Raw genomic sequence first — 17756 nt, 5'->3', positions numbered from 1 at the left:
GCACAGTAGCTTGAATGCCCCACGATCCCAGCAATACATAAACTTGCCACTCACTCTCCCGTCCCACCCATTATTCATTTTGCCTGCCGCCCTCCCTCACTTGTCCCAGAGAGATGTGGCATTACAAAACACGTTATATGTTGTTTCCTCAGGCAGAGGATATAGTTAGGCAAGGTCAGAGACACTAACTTGCTTCAAAGGGCTCTGAAGCTTCCCTAGTGGGAAACTATTCCCAGTCAGGAGCACAGAGAAGCCCCTGATAAGAAGGACCTGTTATTGCCCCATGTAAACATCCCACAATGCCCCAATTGTGGGTCAGGGGACATACCGCTGGCTGCTTCTAATGTCCCCACCTTCATACCGTGGTTCCTATGCACAGGGTGGTATCAGAGGAAAATGCTGGGCCTGGGGTTCAGAAGTGGAGCCTAATCCTCATGAAATTAAGACTCATTGCTTCCCTCTAGCGGTGGTGTGACAAGATAAGAGGGGGGAGAAAGGAGCCCTAGTTACTGCAGTAAGGAGAGACAAGAGGGAGTGGGAGGAGGGTTGGAAGAGAGATAAGCACTCCTTTTCAAAAGGGCTCCCCTAGTGATTCTGCAAGCAGTGGCCCAATTCCCCTCATTGGCTTTTGCCCTGGGCATCAGATTTGCAAGTGCAGGACGGAACAGAAACAAACCCCAGAGGAAGAAGGGAGAGGGAGTTGTCTCTCCAATGTGGTGAGCAGCTTTCAGATTGTTCCTCCCTCTGTATTACCTTGCAATTCTGATCCACCAGTTGAAGTTAGCCAGCATGCCTCCTTTCCCCCCAAATCACCACCCAAGGAGCCCTGGACTGGCAATTTCTTTTAGTAAAGATTTACAGTATCAAACTTGGAAAAAAAAATTACGAAAAATCTATATGATAAAATGTATATAATATATTTATATATATATATATATATATATATATATATATATATATATTTCTCTTTTTAAATATTTCCACGTGGTCCTTATGGATATCCAATATGGATTACCTACCATGGTTATGGTATCAACAGCTTTAATAACACCCAGGCCTCATTCTTGATTGAGTAATCAGAGACTACGCGCCTTCTAGCACTAAACCAGCAATCACTTGGACAAGCCTTTGGCACATTTCCGAGAATTGGAAAATGCTCAGCCACAATGGAAGTACTAGTAAAGAACTCAGATCTATTCCTCATCTCATTCCAACAGCAACTGAACCCCACCGAATTATGTTTAAATTCCCATTACTCTCCTGTCTAGTTGATTTCATTTCCTTGGTGCAGTGAAGGATTCCCCAGGTGGAGGGGGTGGTCTTATTTGTTCAGGAATGTCAAGACTTTCATGGAGCTATTTTAGAAATGGGGAACATTCAGTCATTTCCAAGTCCACTGGATATTTTTCTGTTTCTCTTTTAAAGTCCCAACAGTGCTAGGAATCTAGACATTGCCTGTGTTAATGGTTGCACCTCAGAGATCTGGGAAGATTTCCAAGTACTTTTGAGTTACAGAACATGAAAAGGAATTAGGGTCTTCTCTTCCTCAGCTTCTGCTGGGGGAGCCAATAACTGGTACTGATACGCAAGACATCAATCTGCCTGTTAGGAGATGGTAAGGAAGTGGAGGAGAAGTGGAGTTAAATACCTCCAAACTATATTTGTTGGTAACTTCCTGTTTGCCTCCTCCAGGAGGAGATGAATCTGGTGGGGTAAAAGCCATCAAGGAAGTATTACTCTTACACATCCTATGGCTCAGGAAAGTCATCAGTGTAGAGGTTTAGGACTGAATGAGAACCAGGTTCTGCCTCTCCAACTACTTGACTTAAGTACCTTCTTGGGAAACCAAGAGACTCCAGTGACTGGGAAAAAGTGAGCCAACAACAACTTGTGTTTGTCTTTAGAAGAAAGACAGGGCTTCACTAAACTTGTGCATTCTTCTTGCAATTCAAGACACAAGATAACTTCACAAACAATATCCTACACTGGCCTAGGATGCTAATTTTCTGTCCTCTTCAACGATAGGAGCATCTTCCTTTATCCTTTTCAGTTAAACTAGACCACCAGTCATTCTTCTCCATCTTCTCCTTTGTACCTTACTCTGGAACACCGGTCTACCAAACTCTTCTGAATATGAACATTAGCCATCTCCTCCAGTCATCTTGAACTTCAGGAGTCTCAACCTCTTCTCACCTGCTTTAGAGCAGGCATCTGACAGCCCACAATTCTTTGACCTACTCTGGAACACCAGGCAATCCCTTTTCTTTCCTACTTCAAACACACACAAACATGAACATAGCTATTTTTACTCAGACCTGGAAACTTAGAATGTCTTTTCAGTCCTGTTAAAGAATAGACTCTTCTCCCTTTGGCTTCCCCTTTCCTGCCCACTGCTGAGCCACGGTTACCTCTTCCCAACTATCCTTCAGAACCATAAGCCCTACTTATTGACCCCAATTTTACCATCCCCCAAAAGCCACCGATTCCAATCCTGCCCTCCATGCATCTCTAGGGATAATTCACACCCCCAAGAAATGTTCAGTTTCAGGATTGTCGTCAGACAGATTCTCTCAACCCTCTCAACACAAAACACTATAGGTTTTTCTACTCTTTGGAACCCAGCTTTAATGACTGAGATTGGGTTAAGAATCTTTCTTCCCTTTTTCAGCTTCCACCCGGCATCCCATACCCTATCTCTTGTTGGCAAAGATCAGTGTACATGGCCCCTTAGGTTGGGATGGCCACTGTTCTAACAGGCAAAGGCCTTAACCACCACTACCTCTGTTATCCAGGAGTTTCTGCTGGCTTTGATCTTCTTGCACATACACTATGGGCCCTCTTTTTACTTCAGTGCTTTTAACACATCTTTCTAACATGCTCTACATAAACACCTTTTCACAGTGCTGATTTCCAGGACAACAACTTCCCACCATGGCAACCAATTCTGCCTCAGGCCGGTAATACTTCTAGTATTTCTCTCTATGCCCCGCAACATACCTCCCTTCTTGAATTTTACTGTGCCTTCCTCCCTTGAGCTTCAAGGAACCCTGAATAAGCCACTATTACAAACCTGTGGATCATCTGGAAGAAATAAACTGCATAAATATACCCAATTTACAGGCACATCTTGGGGAAGGAGCTCTTGGTAGACTTGGCTTTGTATAAGGGAGGCTGCAATTTAGCTTTATAGGCCACACAGGTATGGGGTGTATTAAAACATGTAAACTGGTAACCGGTATGGGCTGAAGACAGGAAGGTTTTTCCTAACTGGTGTGGTCTGACCCAAACATATTCCCTCTCTGTATGACCAACCCTCCTCTCCTCCCCCCAGTGCATGGCGGAATGGACTCTGCTTCAGAGTTTATTTCTCTGCCACTGCTATGACAGTGGAACGTGGTGGTGGGGTGAGGTAACTTCTTAATGGGAGTTGGATGCCACTGAAGGAAACTCTTCTCTATACATTCATCTCACATGATTTCGACAGTCCATCTGTTACCTGGCTCTTGAACATTATTCACAAAGGCTCCTCCGGTATCTTCTCCCAATTGGGAAGCTGCCCACAGCCTAAAGGGGGTTGGGGAGGCAGGGGGAGGAGGAAGAGAAAGCTCATACTAGGTACAGAGCTCAAATCCCAGCCACAAGAGCTTCATGGAACCACTAAGTTCACAGAGGAGCAGCCAGTTACGTTCCCTTTGTAGATTTTTTTTTTTTTTTGCACTTTTGAAAGAGAAGGAATTGTTAAAATGCCAATTCTTGAAGTGACCAAGGACTCTGGAACGGTGCATAAGAGCCCTTTCCCCATCCCTCCGAAAGGCTGTAGTTCCCCCATCTAGGGCACTAGGATGCTGCTGAAAATGGCACAGAACTGGATGAGATTTCAGCTGATTTCACAATGGTGATGACACTAGTGGTGGCGACTTTGGTCGGGGTAATAGGCCCCCGTGCAACGGTACGAGCAAAGGTCTGCAATGCCTCGTACTTGGAGCGCAGGGCGTCCAGCTCTAGCTTCATGCTGCTGTTTTCTCGGGCCAGCTTCTCCACCTCTTGCTGCAGCTCAACCCGCTGCCTCTCCAGCTCCTCCTTCTGTGTCACACGCTTGATGCGGCAGCTGGCAGCATAGCCCCGGTTCTTGAGCGTGCGCCTCCGCTGCTTCAGGCGGATGACCTCTTCTTTCGTGAGCCCTCTCAGGTGCTGGTTCAGCTCCCGGACGGACATTGACACGAGTTCATCGTCACTCAGCACTGGGGCGTTCTCTCCTGACTCCTCCTTTACCTACAAGTATCAATGTCACATAGATAACAGTCAACAACAACAACATGAACAGGTACTGAGCAGCCATCCTGGCTAAAGCAAGAAAGCAACTATGCTACCCTGCAGTAATGTAACTATATTCAGATAGCGGCTCTCCGACAGAACGATTCCAAAGCACTTTACAGGCTACGCATGCCACAGAAATGCAGCCACCTCTGGGTGGTGCATGGCAGATATTTCGGCATAGTATCTTCAGGATACTACAAGGAGAATTTTAAGGAGACTGGAGTAAAATTGTTTGAGCTGAAACATGCCATGGAATCTTTATCGCAAGGGGTCAGGACCATAGCTTTTCATCTCCTCTCCAGCAGCACAGTGCCTTGTGGGATTATGCTGAGGCATTGGTTCAGTACTGATCCAAAAGAAACACCACCACTTACTGCATCTTGTGCATTTCTTTTCTGAAGGTCTCTCACCCATGTACTGTCCAAACCCAACAGTACTTAGCTCATAAGATCACATCCTGAAGTGGTAAGGCTGTAAGCCCATTTATTGGGCCACAGTACAGGGAGGTTAGATGGGGCAGACAGAGGAACTCTCCCTCTCTCAACCTTTAAGAGGTTATTTGTTTGGTCTCTAGCCACAGTTATTTGCAGAACTTTGAAGGGGTAAAAAGAACATTTACAGAGAATGCAGGACACCTGGAGGAGAGATCCAAGACACTAGAAGGGATTTCTAACAGGCTCATCAGCAAAATGTGCCATCAAAGCCATGAGGCAAGGGTGTCTATGAAGAGTTCACTGCCTACACAGATCTATAGGTAAGATATCTGCAAATCTGTGTCTTCCTTATCTAAGTGCATATGCCCTTAGCAGCAGCAATCTCTCACACCCGCATAACTGTCAATACACCTCAACCCCCACCTGTTTAGAAGTGTCTCCTTAATACCAACAGGGATACTCTAGTCTATGCACAATCCCAGAGACTCTGGTCTTCCCCCCCATTATGTCATCAGTGTCCCCTATCCTTTCTTCACAAGTGCTTCCCAGCTGATACCAGAGAAGCATTCTGACACACTAATTTGCAAACAGAACCCCTCAGAGAATAAATGGCTTTTGGCACTATTGGCGCGGCTCCTTGACCCATCCCATTTACCCAGAATCAGATCAGTCAGGCTCCCACCACAGCCTTACCTTTAATGCCTTGTTCGGTTTGGGATTAGTCGTCATAACCTGGGCACAGTCTCCTGGACAGAACTGGTCAGAAATTGCAACTGGAAAAAACAACACAACAAGATTTTCAAAGGGAATGGGGAAGGAAACAGACCCAACATTCAAGACATAGTGACCCATTCTCTACAGCACCATGCGACGTTTTGGGGCTATGTAACCACTCACTAACAAAAACCATCAGCCTTTAGGACCACCAAAAGGATTCAGAGAGGAGTGTCTTCCTTCAGCCACATATGGGAGGGTCTTTGTATTGCCAGCAAGTGCCACTTGTAAATACAGCTTGTTTGGGTTTTTTGAAGTTAAATGGGGCTTGTTTTAAATTCTTGATATTATTTTTGCTGAGAAAAAGTGCGAGGAAGTGGATCAATACTGGATTCCATCCTCAATTAGCAATTTTGCTGGCTACCATATACTACTGTGGCAATGTGCTATTTCACCTCTAAGGGCTAGAGGGGAGTTCAGTCTCCATGAGCCAGTCAGTTTTTGTGGAGGATTTTGAGATATACAGATCCAGCCGGTAGGGACTGTACTAAGACTATCAACTCATTTCACAAAAGACACGGAAAAGCCACCAGACAGTAACGTTGCCGCTGCTCCCCTCCCATTTTGGTCATTACTGACCTGGACTGTCTTTGAACCAGCAGCCTGGGGAAAAAAGGTATTCCATTACTAACCCTTAGCCACAGACACCGCAAATATATCACTTTTGAAAAAGCAGGCAAAACCGATTATTAAGACACAGGGCGAGTTTCTGTGCCTCCCGGTAGATCAGGACTGTTGCTTCACATCTCACCCTAAGGCTGCAAGAAGTCACCTGTCTGATATTCCTAGAGGAGTATCCATTGACATAAAGAATGTCCTCTGCTGGGAAGCTGCCCTTCACTCTCACCTTCGCTGCTAACTTCTCCCCTTCAATCAGCACTTTAGAGAATCCGTCCAGGGGGACCTTGTTCCAGAACCTTCACACCCACCAAGTTGGAGAGATGACATTGCCAGAGTGATTGTTCGTGATGTACCTACCACAGAAGAGGGCACTGCAGCTGTGATGTCACAGCATCTGCCTATACTTTCCCCAGCATCTTGGCTACACAAGCTGGGGAGGGTGCGAGGGCTCCAGCTCTGACACAGAGTCTGTCCCTCCCAAGGAGCGGCTGTAGTGGATTTCAAAGGCTGCAGTGGTGCTGGGTGACAGAACACACAGACTGTCTGGCGGGAGTTCTGCCCCCCTCCCCATCCCATTTCCACGTCTGCATCGTGTCACACATTCTAATCATTCATGAAAAATACAGCCAAAGCATCCCAAGCATGATTCCCTTCTGATAGTTGCCATGGTGACCTTGGGAAAGTAGCCAACCCTGAGCCAGTAACCATGGAAACAGAGAAGCCCAAAAGCAATAATGACTTCAGGTCATGTCTGTGCAAAGACATCATGAGGTCGTCAGAGAGTAAACAAACTCATTCATATCTGCAAACAACCCTGGAGGTGGGAGGTCCAAGGGCATATGAAAGTGGGATGCAGGGGGTGACAGGGAGTTGTGTGGGTAAAGGAGGCTGGCTCAGTTCAGGCTGCTTTTACTTTAATTGTACCAGTCAAGATACTTCATCATGTGACATGCACACAATTGAGGTAGAGGAAAGACAAAGAACAGAATCACAAAGTAAAGGCATTTCCCTGGATTGCAGAATGTTCTCAATAATGCACCTCATCTCTTTGTCAGCCTGAGACAGAGATGGTAGCTTTCCATCTCTCCATCTGCATGTCTCGCCCCCACCCGACTGCCTCCTATCACGCAGTACATGAGCCAGACCAGCGAGAGATGCTTCATGATGAATGGGCCACTTAAAGCGACTGGTACGCAGTGTCTTTTGTGCGGCACCACACAGGGTGGTGCATTGTGTCGTATTCCACCCCATCCTCACAGCAGTGCCAGCTACCCTCACCTCCTCCCCGGCAGCATGAGCAGACGCAGCTAAGTCCACTAAAATGCCATGGACAAACGGTCATTATTCACCACAGTCTGAGTAGCACAAACCCACCTGGGAGGGCACCTCACCACTTACTGAGGGGGAAAAGGGATGGGTGTGGAGCTGGAGTCTGACCTCTCTTCTATGTGAAATACAAAACTTGCAGCACAACTAAGAAGCCTGAGACACACACAGACATCTGTCCAGACATCACTTCTCCCTCTTTGCAGTTCTCCTCTCCCTCACTTCCCAGTCACACTTGGTATTCACTAACTACGTCTAGGAGCATGTTCCTGCTCAAGTCAGAGGCACAAACACACATCATAAGCACAGACAGGAAGAAGAAAGGGCTCCTAGCCCTACTCAAACAGTCCCAATGAGTAAAAGGAGCAGCGAGTCGCCCGTGTATAAAGGAAACACACTGCAGCCCCCTCCCTTCATGTGCGCGCACACACACACACACACACAGCCTCAGGCCTGGCAGTCAGTTGGTGCCATAGCTATGTAGTGAGTCACCAGCTGTTTACAGAGTTGGAGAGCTAGAGCTCAGATTCCCATAGACCCAGAAACCCTTCCTTCCTTCCCTCCGCATCCCCCCCACCCCTGCAGGGAAAGGGGCACACCACAGTCCTGCTGTCGGCACCTGGCCCACTGAAAACGGAAAAGGGAAGTCAAGAAAGGAAGGGGGGGGGGGGGAGAGAACATGACTCGGTCACACCCACCGATTACACAAAAAGGCTTTTGATCCTCACCCAGTGAGTCTTCAAAGCACTTTCTACACCAGTCGATGGAAAAACTGAACACTCCGCTGGCTGCTCAGAGAGGGGAAGAAATGTGGAATATTGTGGAAAGCAAGTGCTGAGGGTGGAGACTCCCTCGGGGGTCACTGTCGGGGGTAATCTGCCACCCAAAGTAACTCTGCTTATTTTTAAAAGCCTCCTGCGACTCTGTGTGATGAACCCCCCTTCTGGTCACCTGTTGCTTTGTGCTCTGATGTCTGCTGAAGGGATGTCTATTTACATTCCACACTGCTCAGAGGAAGGTCCTAGACTCCTCCATGTTTGGTGCCAGACCAGGCACACAACAATTTAACAAGGGCCCAGGTTGTTACAAGTGTTATAGAAATTAGAGGTGTAGGAGCTCTAACATGCCATCCTTCATAGTTGGGGGTCAGTATTAACACAGGATGCCTCCTATTCATTAAATAAATGGCAGCCTGGCTTATAAATCGGTATATTCTAGAAGAAACCAGCATGTCCTCTGAAGTCTTTTAGGATCAGCTCCCATTATAGGGGTCCAGGCACAAAGACAGGCAGAACACCAGAGTCACTAGTGGGATTAAGATGAAGGGCTGGGGGTGGGGAGAACTCAATACACAGGTGGTGGTCACTAAATCAGCTGTAAATAATGAGCAAAATCAGCATCTGGAAGAAGACCCCATGCAGGAATTTGGTTCTTGCATAAGCATCAATTCTCAAATACTGGCTTACGCACAGACACTGGAGTGAAGGTCCACTGCTATTTGAGAACAGACTCCTACTCCAGAGTTTAATATAATACTGTTAAAACCACCAAGATAAGATCACTCAAGTGACTGAATATCCCATGATAAATTTATTTTATGCCGGGGATCATCATGAGGTGTGGTCTGAGCAAGACTTAGTACCATGAATTTGGTTGTAATCCTGACAGACAATTATGCAGTCTTAGGCCTTGAGCAAGTTACTTAACTTCTGACTCAATGTCCCCTGCTGTAAGGTGGGGATAAAAATACTTACACAGTTGGTGCTGTTTATGACTATCCATTTACCACCTACAAGTGGTTAAATATACTACAGTATGTGACATTTCCTGTACACAGACTGCAAAAAAACAGAAAACCCCTAAGTAAAAAGGTACACAGTGCTGCAAACATTCAATTTTTAATGGTGCCCAGTGCACATACCTTATAGGGGTGTCTGCAAGGCTCTATATAAATGTGTGATCTTATTACTATAAAGATTTTCTTTACCTATTCCTTGTTAACAGCATTTGCAGCCTCATGTCTAAAGCTAGACTGCAAGCTTTTTGGAGCAGGGACTATGTTACTTTTATTCTGTAAGCCACATGGCACATTGCTGAGCGATAGATAAATATGTACTGAGTATTATTATGCCCCTGGTAAAGGAACAAGTGTTTCTATAAGGTTGTGTTTCCCATTTATATTTAAAACAAGTGTTTTTATTGGAAAGATACAAAGAACCCTAGTGCTAGTGTTTTTATAAGGTTATCTGACACCACTTCTGTCCAGGGTCGGATTTACACCTTATGTGCTCCTAGGCAGAGCATCTTCAGCGCCCCCCGCCTACAGCTGACCTTTGTCTGGCACACAGTTTTAGAGAGGTAAGTTGCCCCCAGAAGGCCTGCGCCCTTAGGCATGTACCTTCTGTGCCTAATTGGAAATCCGGTCCTGCTTCTGTCAACACCCTTGCAGTTGACCCCCAGATGGCTTCTATCTGACTTATAGCATCCTCATGAGAACGTGAAGCGCTCTGCTTATTCAGCCCAGGATCACAAGTTTGATGGTTTCAGTTTGGCACACCCAGCACTACCCACTATTTTTCTTTGGGGCTCTCCTCTTCCCCACCCACTCAACCAAGACAACCCTTACTAGTGGGATGAGGTGGGGCAGCACTGCTGTGTGAGAAGAAAAGAGCACAGCAGAGGAGATCAGAATTTGGTTTTAGTAGCACTTTTCACACTCCAGTGCTCCCAAAGCACTTTCCAGAGGACAGTGTTAGATACCAGCAGCTACTGTGTAGCTAACAGCAGCCACGGATGCACTTGTTTGTAGTTCATACACAGCCTTGGATGTTAAAACTGATTTTACTACAAAAGGAAACATTGGCAAGGACATAAATGATCCAGTAGGAAGCACCACAGTTCTTTAGCTTCCATTCACACACGAAGCAGCATGTACAGTAACCTGAGACTATATGACCATCTCCCCAAGCAAGCCTGCAACAACTTTTCCCCTCCTAAGGAGCAGACAGAGGAGGGCAGTTTAAGCAGGAAGGAATTCTCAATTTTATCTGACTATTAATCATCAATAGTCTCAATTAAGCATAGAAGATTATGCTAGGAATACACCCTGTCCAGCCATACTAAAATCCAGCTAGATCATTTCCAATGAAATTGTTCTGTCACTTACCCAAACTTTCTGTTTATCCACAAGCTATTTTCAATTCTTGGTACCCTTCTTCCTGCTTCTGCCTGTAAGTTTCCTTTAAGATTTAAAAGGCTGGCTCCTTGGAGCTGGAGTGTGGCTGGTCACCATGAATGAGTAATCCATAGCCAACAGCCTACCCTTATGTCAGAGGCCAGACAGACTGCCCTGGCTGCTGCTGTGAGAAATGGAATAGCCACGCTATTCCTGGCCCCTGCAGAGCATTTCAATTTGACAACTGTTCTCATCCGGTGAGAAGCGCACACTTACCCAATCCCTATCGTCACACCTCCACGTGCCATACGTGAGACACCTGCAAGACGGTCAAGTCAGTTAACCATGCCTACAAAGCTGGCACATGACACGTCCACCAAGGAGGACATCAGGTCTGACAGATGAGGGAACGGCGGATGCTTAAACCCTAAGCTCTGTGCCTCTGTCCCTTGGAGACACAGCATGGATTCCCAAGACACTGCAGTATGGAATGCAGAGAATATCTTCCCTTCCATCATTCACAAGTCCTCCTCCTGCTCTAACAATCCTCACACACATTGAGAGGCAGACTGACACTTGTCATTCATCTGTAACAGAGAAGGGGGGAAGGATACCCCAATGATGTGAATCACACAGAGAGCAAGCATACGTGAGGCAATAACTTCTACGTGAATGGAGAGAAGACACAGAGGAGGGGTGAGTCACCGTGTGTACTGTTCTAGAGAGAAGCTATACACAGAACACTCACCCAGCTAGCCAGTTTTCCAATTCTCTTATGGATCAGAACCAGCATCCAGCAGCAAAGAACAGATTCAGAAACCTTCGGACTGAATCAGAATGCTGTCAGGACAGGACTCTGAGGCTCTCTCTGGGGAAGCCTGGACAGGGATCAGACAGTCTTCAGTGGTTTAGTAAACAACCGAGTCAGATGCTGCAGAGCCCTTGTGGTTACAGAGCAGAGGATTCAGGGGATCATGAGTGCATGCCTGTGGGTCACACTACAGAGACCTTGGAGTTTCAGGAAGGGGAGACTGGGAGCTACTGAGGTCTGATGTACTGCAGACAGCTTCTGATATAGAGAGGGTACAGAGCTCTGATCTCATGTGCATTTATAAAATCTAGTGATAAACAATGTTATACTAATATCAGTTAAATCTCACACCAGCTCCAGTGGCAAATAAAGATTCCATTTTACAGACACTGAAACTGAGGCCCTGCACAGTGAAGTGATTTGCGCACAGCCACACTGGGATTTAATGGCAGAACTGGGATTAGGATTCATGAATTCATAGCTCTTAGTCATCCTATGCTCCAACTATTATATCCCATCTTTCTCAGCTTATATAGTTATTAAGGAGGAAAGATAACAGTACTGTTATGCAGTGTCCCAGATGTTGCAAGCCAGTGGAATTTGCCACAGATCTGCCCCTTGCTTCAGAACCAAGCAGCAGGATCATTGCTTTCATTACGGAGAGTTTCTAGGCTTTACAGTCACAAGAATATCGTCCAAACATGAACCAATGGAGTATTACCTGCCTGAGTCTTTAGACAGCCTGAAACAATAGCTCAGCAAAAAGTGTGAGAGGCTTGTTCATCTCAATAGGGTGCTGAGCTTGGGATTTCTTGAGAACGTAGAGCGTTAGCACTGTTCCAGTATTTCACAGCTAGATGCCTGCTAAAAGTACAGGTGTGTTTGTGGGATAAAGCACTGCACACCATGCCACCTCAGCAGCCAAAGCCCCAGGCGTCCCACCTCCAGTTCTCAAACCTCCAATATAGTTGCATGTTTTCAACAGAGCACCTGAACACTGACCAACCGGTCGTTTACAGTTAATTCAATAAAGACATAGACATTACAAAATGTCTAAGACTTCCAATCTGTTTCAGAAACAATGGAGACTAAGGCACCGAAATTAGGGAAACTTGCAAAGTGCACGGCCTTCAGATACTAGAAACTGAGTTTGCGGATTTCTGCTTCCATATTTTTTAGACGCTGTACTTTTGCAGTGGGGTCTGAGTTAACCCTAATGTTTCAAAGAACATTTAACACAATTAAGCTAAAGTGTGAGTGCAAAGCTCTGACAAATTTTGCCAAGTGTCCTGCTAATGGGATTCAGCACAGCCCCTGCACTCTGTAACCATATCCTCATTAATAATTATCCTCCCCATTCTCTCTGAGAGTCTCTTAGGTACAAACAGGGTTAATTCTCCCTCCCCCTTGGTCCTGCCTATTCTATGCACTGTCATTGGATCATAAAAGTGTCCATCACGTTTAGGCAGAGACGAGAGGAGGCAGGCTCCTTTGCATTAGTTTACACACGGAAGGGGAGAGAAAGAGACCAGGCGACAAGCACGCTCCATCAGTGCGAAAGCAGCAAGGTAAATAAATTAAATACTAAACCATGGCAGCTGTATAACCGAACATACTGGCTGGGCTGGTGTTGGGAGCAGGGCTGCACCTTTTCCAAAGACACAAGGCCCCAAATCCCATAAAATGGGATGCAGTTTTCTACTGTGTGGGACAGGAGCATTTGCTCACTACCTCTCTGTTCTTCTTCCCACACCCAGCTTTGCTCTAGTGAGGAGCTACCCAGGGGGCAGACAGGTCAAGACAGTTAATGGAGCCCTTCCCATTTTCTGCAAAGCCCCTTTGCCCAAAAGTGTTTGTTCACAATTTGAGATTTCATGGCCTGTTTTCTGCTGGGATCCCAGAACAGGGCCCCTCCTCCACTGAGCAACACACAGAGGAATGGGTGTGTGTGTGTGTATGGGGAAAATAGAGAAACGGCCCTTTGCAGCAGCAAAAGATCTCTCTAAAGTTGACTATGAAATGTTTTTTAAGGTTTAGAGACACCTCCATTCCCCCTCCTTTGTCTCCCCCAGCAGGGATGTTTCTCTAGCTTGTGCTATCTCCTTCCCTGTCTGAAGAAGATAGAGGAATAAGGTTTCCCCACCCTTATCTCAGTCTGAAAATCCAAAGTGATCCATATCCTGCACAGTCACCAGGCAAATCTACCCGCAGAGCAGACGCTCTGAATGTTAAAGCCCCCTCCCCCCTCCCTTTTCATCAAGGGTGCGGTCTCTGAACTGCTGGAGACCCATCTGACCATTTTCAGATGTTTCCCCCTTCCAGGGGTAGCCCCTCGTCACGTGAGACTATTCACACCTCTATGTATCTAAAGAAGGTTTGTGGGGTTTGTCAATAAGCATCTCCTTCCCCTCAGAAGGGAAACATTTTGTCTCCTCAGAATTTCCATTCTCAGCCAGTCTAGGAAAAGAGTGGACCAGGAAACCAAACCTGCATTTCTCACATCAGCACAGAATGTTACTGTTAGTCCAGAGAAACTCTTTTCTACGCAAACTAGTGTATTTTGTAGGGAGGATAAAGGCCACTGAGATGCAAACTGCCAGTAGTAGGGATGCCTGCTTATCAGTGTTTCCAGAACCTCAGTGCTCCACTCAGAACTGTGGACCCATACTGATTTTATCCAGAATTCTCAAGGCTCTCTTTACACTTCAAAGTCAGTCATATTTAGAACTCAGAGTCACAGGGCACAGGTTTGCTAGAACTGTTTTCAAGAACCATTCAAAACTAGACACAATCTGTACGCTTGTCCTATAGCGCAAGCTAATGAGAACCACCACTACAATGTGGGTTCAGGGTCCCCTCCTCCACCATCTTAAACTTTTGGCCTTCCCAGTGATCGAAAACATGCCAGTGTCTCTAGCAAGGACTGGTGGCTGTTCTGATTCAAAATGCAAGGCATCTTACGTTACCAAGACCATGTTTAAACCAGGAGGCTCTTTCAGTCTCATGGGTGGCCATGTGGAGCAGGTGATTAAGCAACATGTGCTTTACACAGGGTTTCAACACCCCAGGATGTCATATGAAGGTGTGTCCATTTGTCATGGCTAACACAATGCAAAGAATTACAAAAAAAATCTAGGGATATGCAATTTCCTTTAATGTCATAGTAGAAGGGTTTGCAGGAGCGTCTGAATTCTAGCAGTCGCCCTTCCTCAGGTACTTGCTGTGTGCCACCAACATGCATGCATACAGATTCCTCTGCATGTTATTCGAATGCTTGGTGATGGGGCTGCATGGATTCTTTAAGGGGACAGAATAAAATCATTCAGAGAGGAGCTATGCACAAATGCTAAATTCAGAAAAAGCATCACAACTTGGAGACGTTACACCAGCATGCACTATCTAAATTCAGAAGGATTTAACTGAAAAGTTGCTTTGCTGAATCATACAGCTTGCTAACTCTACTTGTTCTAGTGGATACAATCCTTCCAGCCCAACCATTAACTCCCTTCAGGCTATCCATGTTCACTCTGGCTATGTCTACACTGAGCACCTTACAATGGCAGGTACACAGTGTAGCCGCTCTTTGTCGCCAGGAGGGAGCTCTCCGGAGGACAGGATAAAACCATCACCAATGAGGGGTGGTAGTGTGGTCAGCAGGAGACATTCTCCCTCTAACAAACCATTTTCTCCACACTGGTGCTTTTCACACCCCTGAGCGACAAAAGTTTTAATGCTGAAAGTGCAATGTAGACATAGCGTCACTCCCAACCACCATCCCTCTCTACTCTCCTTCATGCGTGCCCAGGCTCGCTCTCTCTCTCCCCCATTCCATACTGGAGAGGATAGGTGGAGGATTGGGGTCTCTGGCCTAGTTAATGCCCATACCTCCTCTCGACTCAAGCCTCCTGTCCCAATGCCCCTTTGGCTAGGCACCCTCTCCTCAGTTAAAAGACCATTCCAGACTCCGCTATTCATCTTGCCTGAAACTCTGGTCCTAAAACCCTCCCAACCTTTCTGATCCATTGCATTTACCTCTCCTCTCTGCTCAGATTTCCTGCTCCAATGCGCCATTGACAGAGTCCCACCAGGAGAGTGCTAATCCCATATACTTCTGCACTCGTCTCCCCAAGACCCTTATGCCATCTGCAGTGTATGAGCCATTCCTGCCCCTCAGATCCCCGGTGCTCCTTGTACCTCTCCACAGTCACTCAGCTTAATCTCTGGCCTTCTCGTCTCACCTCCTATCCCCAAGAGATGTGGGCAGCATCCCCGACTCCTCACCAAGCCTCCTTATTAATGGCCCAGATCCTACTTCTCTCCCTCATGCCACACTCCAGGCACCCAGCCCCTCTAGTTCCTGCTTCTCATCCCAATGCCAAGCCTGCCAGCTCCGCTTCTCGCACCCCGCCCTGAGCCCCAGTGCCCTCTGATCAGAACCACCCCGGCTCCCGCCCCTCACCGCGCAGCCTGGGCGGGCGCCCCATGGCAGTGCCCCACACCGCTCCCTGCCCCCCGATTTGCCATTCTCCGAGCCGCAGCGCCCCCCACCTGCTCCTCAGCCCGCCCAGCCGCCCGCCGGCGCCGAGCGCGTGGTGGGGCCCCCGTCCGGGGCAGCCACGTGTGTGAGCACCGCCCCCCCTCCCGGCGCGGAGCCGGCCGCGGCATCACCCCCCGGTCCAGTCCGGTCCGGGATGGACACCACGTGTCCCACGCGATGGTGACTCAGCAAATTTCCAGCCCCTGCTACAAGGTGCCCGGCCCCTCCTTGCCCGGCTCCGCGCGGGCCGGGCCGGACCCTGCCCCACCCCGCCGAGCCGGACCCGACTGCCGCACCCCGGGGGCTGCGTCTTACCTGGGCCTGTCAGGAGCGCGCGGGGGGGAGGTGGCGGCGGAGGCGGGGACGCGCGCGGCGCGGGGGAATGGTGGCGGGGACGCGCTTCTCAGCCTCCCTCCCTGTGTGTGCGAGTCCCGGGAACAACAACAAGCGCGGGCCCCCCCCCCGCCCCGGAGCCGACCAACCAGGGGCCGGGCCGCTTCCGGGATCGCGCATCATTCCCCGCGTCACGTGGCCACGCCCCCTCGTCATAACGCGTCATCTGGTCACGCCCACCGTGTTCATTCATGGAGCGCAGACACGGTAGGGGGAGGAGGCGGCGGGGGCGCACAGGGAAGGGGCCGGGCCGGAGGAGGAGGAGGAGGTGCAGTTGGTACAGGAGGGGCAGTGGAGACAGGAGAGTGGGGTGGGGCATCCATCCTTCCCGTAGTAGTGCGGGGCATAATGAGTGTGCTGTTTAACTTCTATCTTGGATTGCTCACCCCCACGAGCAACATCCCTGACTCTCTACACACCCCTCACTGCTGAGGTGCAGCCACCTCTGGGGTGGGGGGTAGCAGCTTTACAGGGTGGTCAGAGACAAGCAATTGCTTCAAACTCTGTCTTGTACAAAAAATGCCCTGGGCACCCTAACGTTCTGGCAGAACCCGGGTATACAAGATCTTGCCTGAAAAGCCCCCCCACAGTAAACTGCAGGGTGCCTGCTCTACCTAACTTCTTGCAGACTCCAGGGAGCTTGGGACATTTCAGATGCAACCTTTAGAGTGCTGATCATCATCCCCTTTGGCAGCCTAGAGGGGCTGTGTTCAAGATAGCTTTACGGGCACGACAGGGTAGGTAAGTGGTGCCAAAGGAAGGCTACAATTTCAAGAATCTAGGATACACCTGCACAGCAGTATTGGGCTTCTGTAAAATATTTAGGAGCACTGTTCATTTCTAAAGTAGTGGCTGATTGTCATATGTTGTGAAGCTGTTCTCACCATCTCTTTTTCCACATTACCAATAATTGAGTTTACCTTCAGTATGGAGAAGGGGGTTCCCTTTAAATTATTCCCATCTGGGTTTTCCAATGCCTCTTGTCATCTATCTTTTAGACTGCAAGGTCCAGAGGGAACAGACTGTCTTTATTTTTGTGTTTTGTACAGCACCAAGCACCTAGTCAAATAATAATAATAATATCTTTCACCTCTTTTAGAATTCAGCAATTTTTCTTCCTTGCTTTTTAATAGAAGTTTCTCATATTATTTATATCTTGTGATGTACATTATATTTATATTTTTGGCAGTGGAATAGAAAATGTCTTTCAGTTTCAATTTTTTCTCAGTCACGTGGATTTCAAAATACTTCTTCCTTGAGTTTCATTGTGACTTTAATGTAATGCTAAAGTCCACAAGAGGAGAATGCAAGTGTCCAATTACCATATAACACTATATTTAGGCTTGGAAGGATTATTTTTTTTTATCA

The 17756-nt window shown here is 47.6% G+C and overlaps 2 protein-coding genes across 7 annotated transcripts in view; one reads left to right on the top strand and one right to left on the bottom strand.

The window, feature by feature from the left end:
- Positions 1 to 940: 940 nt before the first annotated feature.
- MAFK (MAF bZIP transcription factor K) lies at positions 941 to 16389 on the bottom strand. 5 transcript variants are annotated; one of them, XM_054041479.1, is made up of 3 exons: positions 16311 to 16389; positions 5445 to 5524; positions 941 to 4272 (listed from the first exon to the last, which is right to left on the bottom strand). In XM_054041479.1, exons 2-3 carry the CDS (start codon positions 5478 to 5480, stop codon positions 3838 to 3840), a joined length of 471 nt encoding a protein of 156 aa, XP_053897454.1. In that variant the 5' UTR covers positions 5481 to 5524; positions 16311 to 16389; the 3' UTR covers positions 941 to 3837. The 5 variants fall into 5 exon arrangements, with proteins under 5 accessions (XP_053897454.1, XP_053897456.1, XP_053897455.1 ...); XM_054041481.1 differs by lacking the exon at positions 16311 to 16389 and adding an exon at positions 10924 to 11189; XM_054041480.1 differs by lacking the exon at positions 16311 to 16389 and adding an exon at positions 8201 to 8551.
- Positions 12930 to 17756, top strand: part of LOC128844097 (lysosomal alpha-glucosidase-like) — a 25676-nt gene continuing 20849 nt past the window's right edge. The window contains exon 1 of one of the 2 annotated variants that reach the window (XM_054041476.1): positions 12930 to 13026. Coding sequence is in view for 1 of the 2 variants with exons in the window: in XM_054041474.1 (XP_053897449.1) it covers positions 16378 to 16595 (218 nt within the window). In the remaining variant the exon portion in view is untranslated. Of the gene's footprint in view, positions 13027 to 16316; positions 16596 to 17756 lie in introns of those variants that run through there. The other variant, XM_054041474.1, reaches the window with a different exon arrangement.

Source organism: Malaclemys terrapin, chromosome 10 (assembly GCF_027887155.1).
Source record: "Malaclemys terrapin pileata isolate rMalTer1 chromosome 10, rMalTer1.hap1, whole genome shotgun sequence".
In the NCBI taxonomy this organism is placed as follows: Eukaryota; Metazoa; Chordata; order Testudines; family Emydidae; genus Malaclemys; species Malaclemys terrapin.
This window is presented reverse-complemented; position numbering and strand designations above follow the sequence as displayed.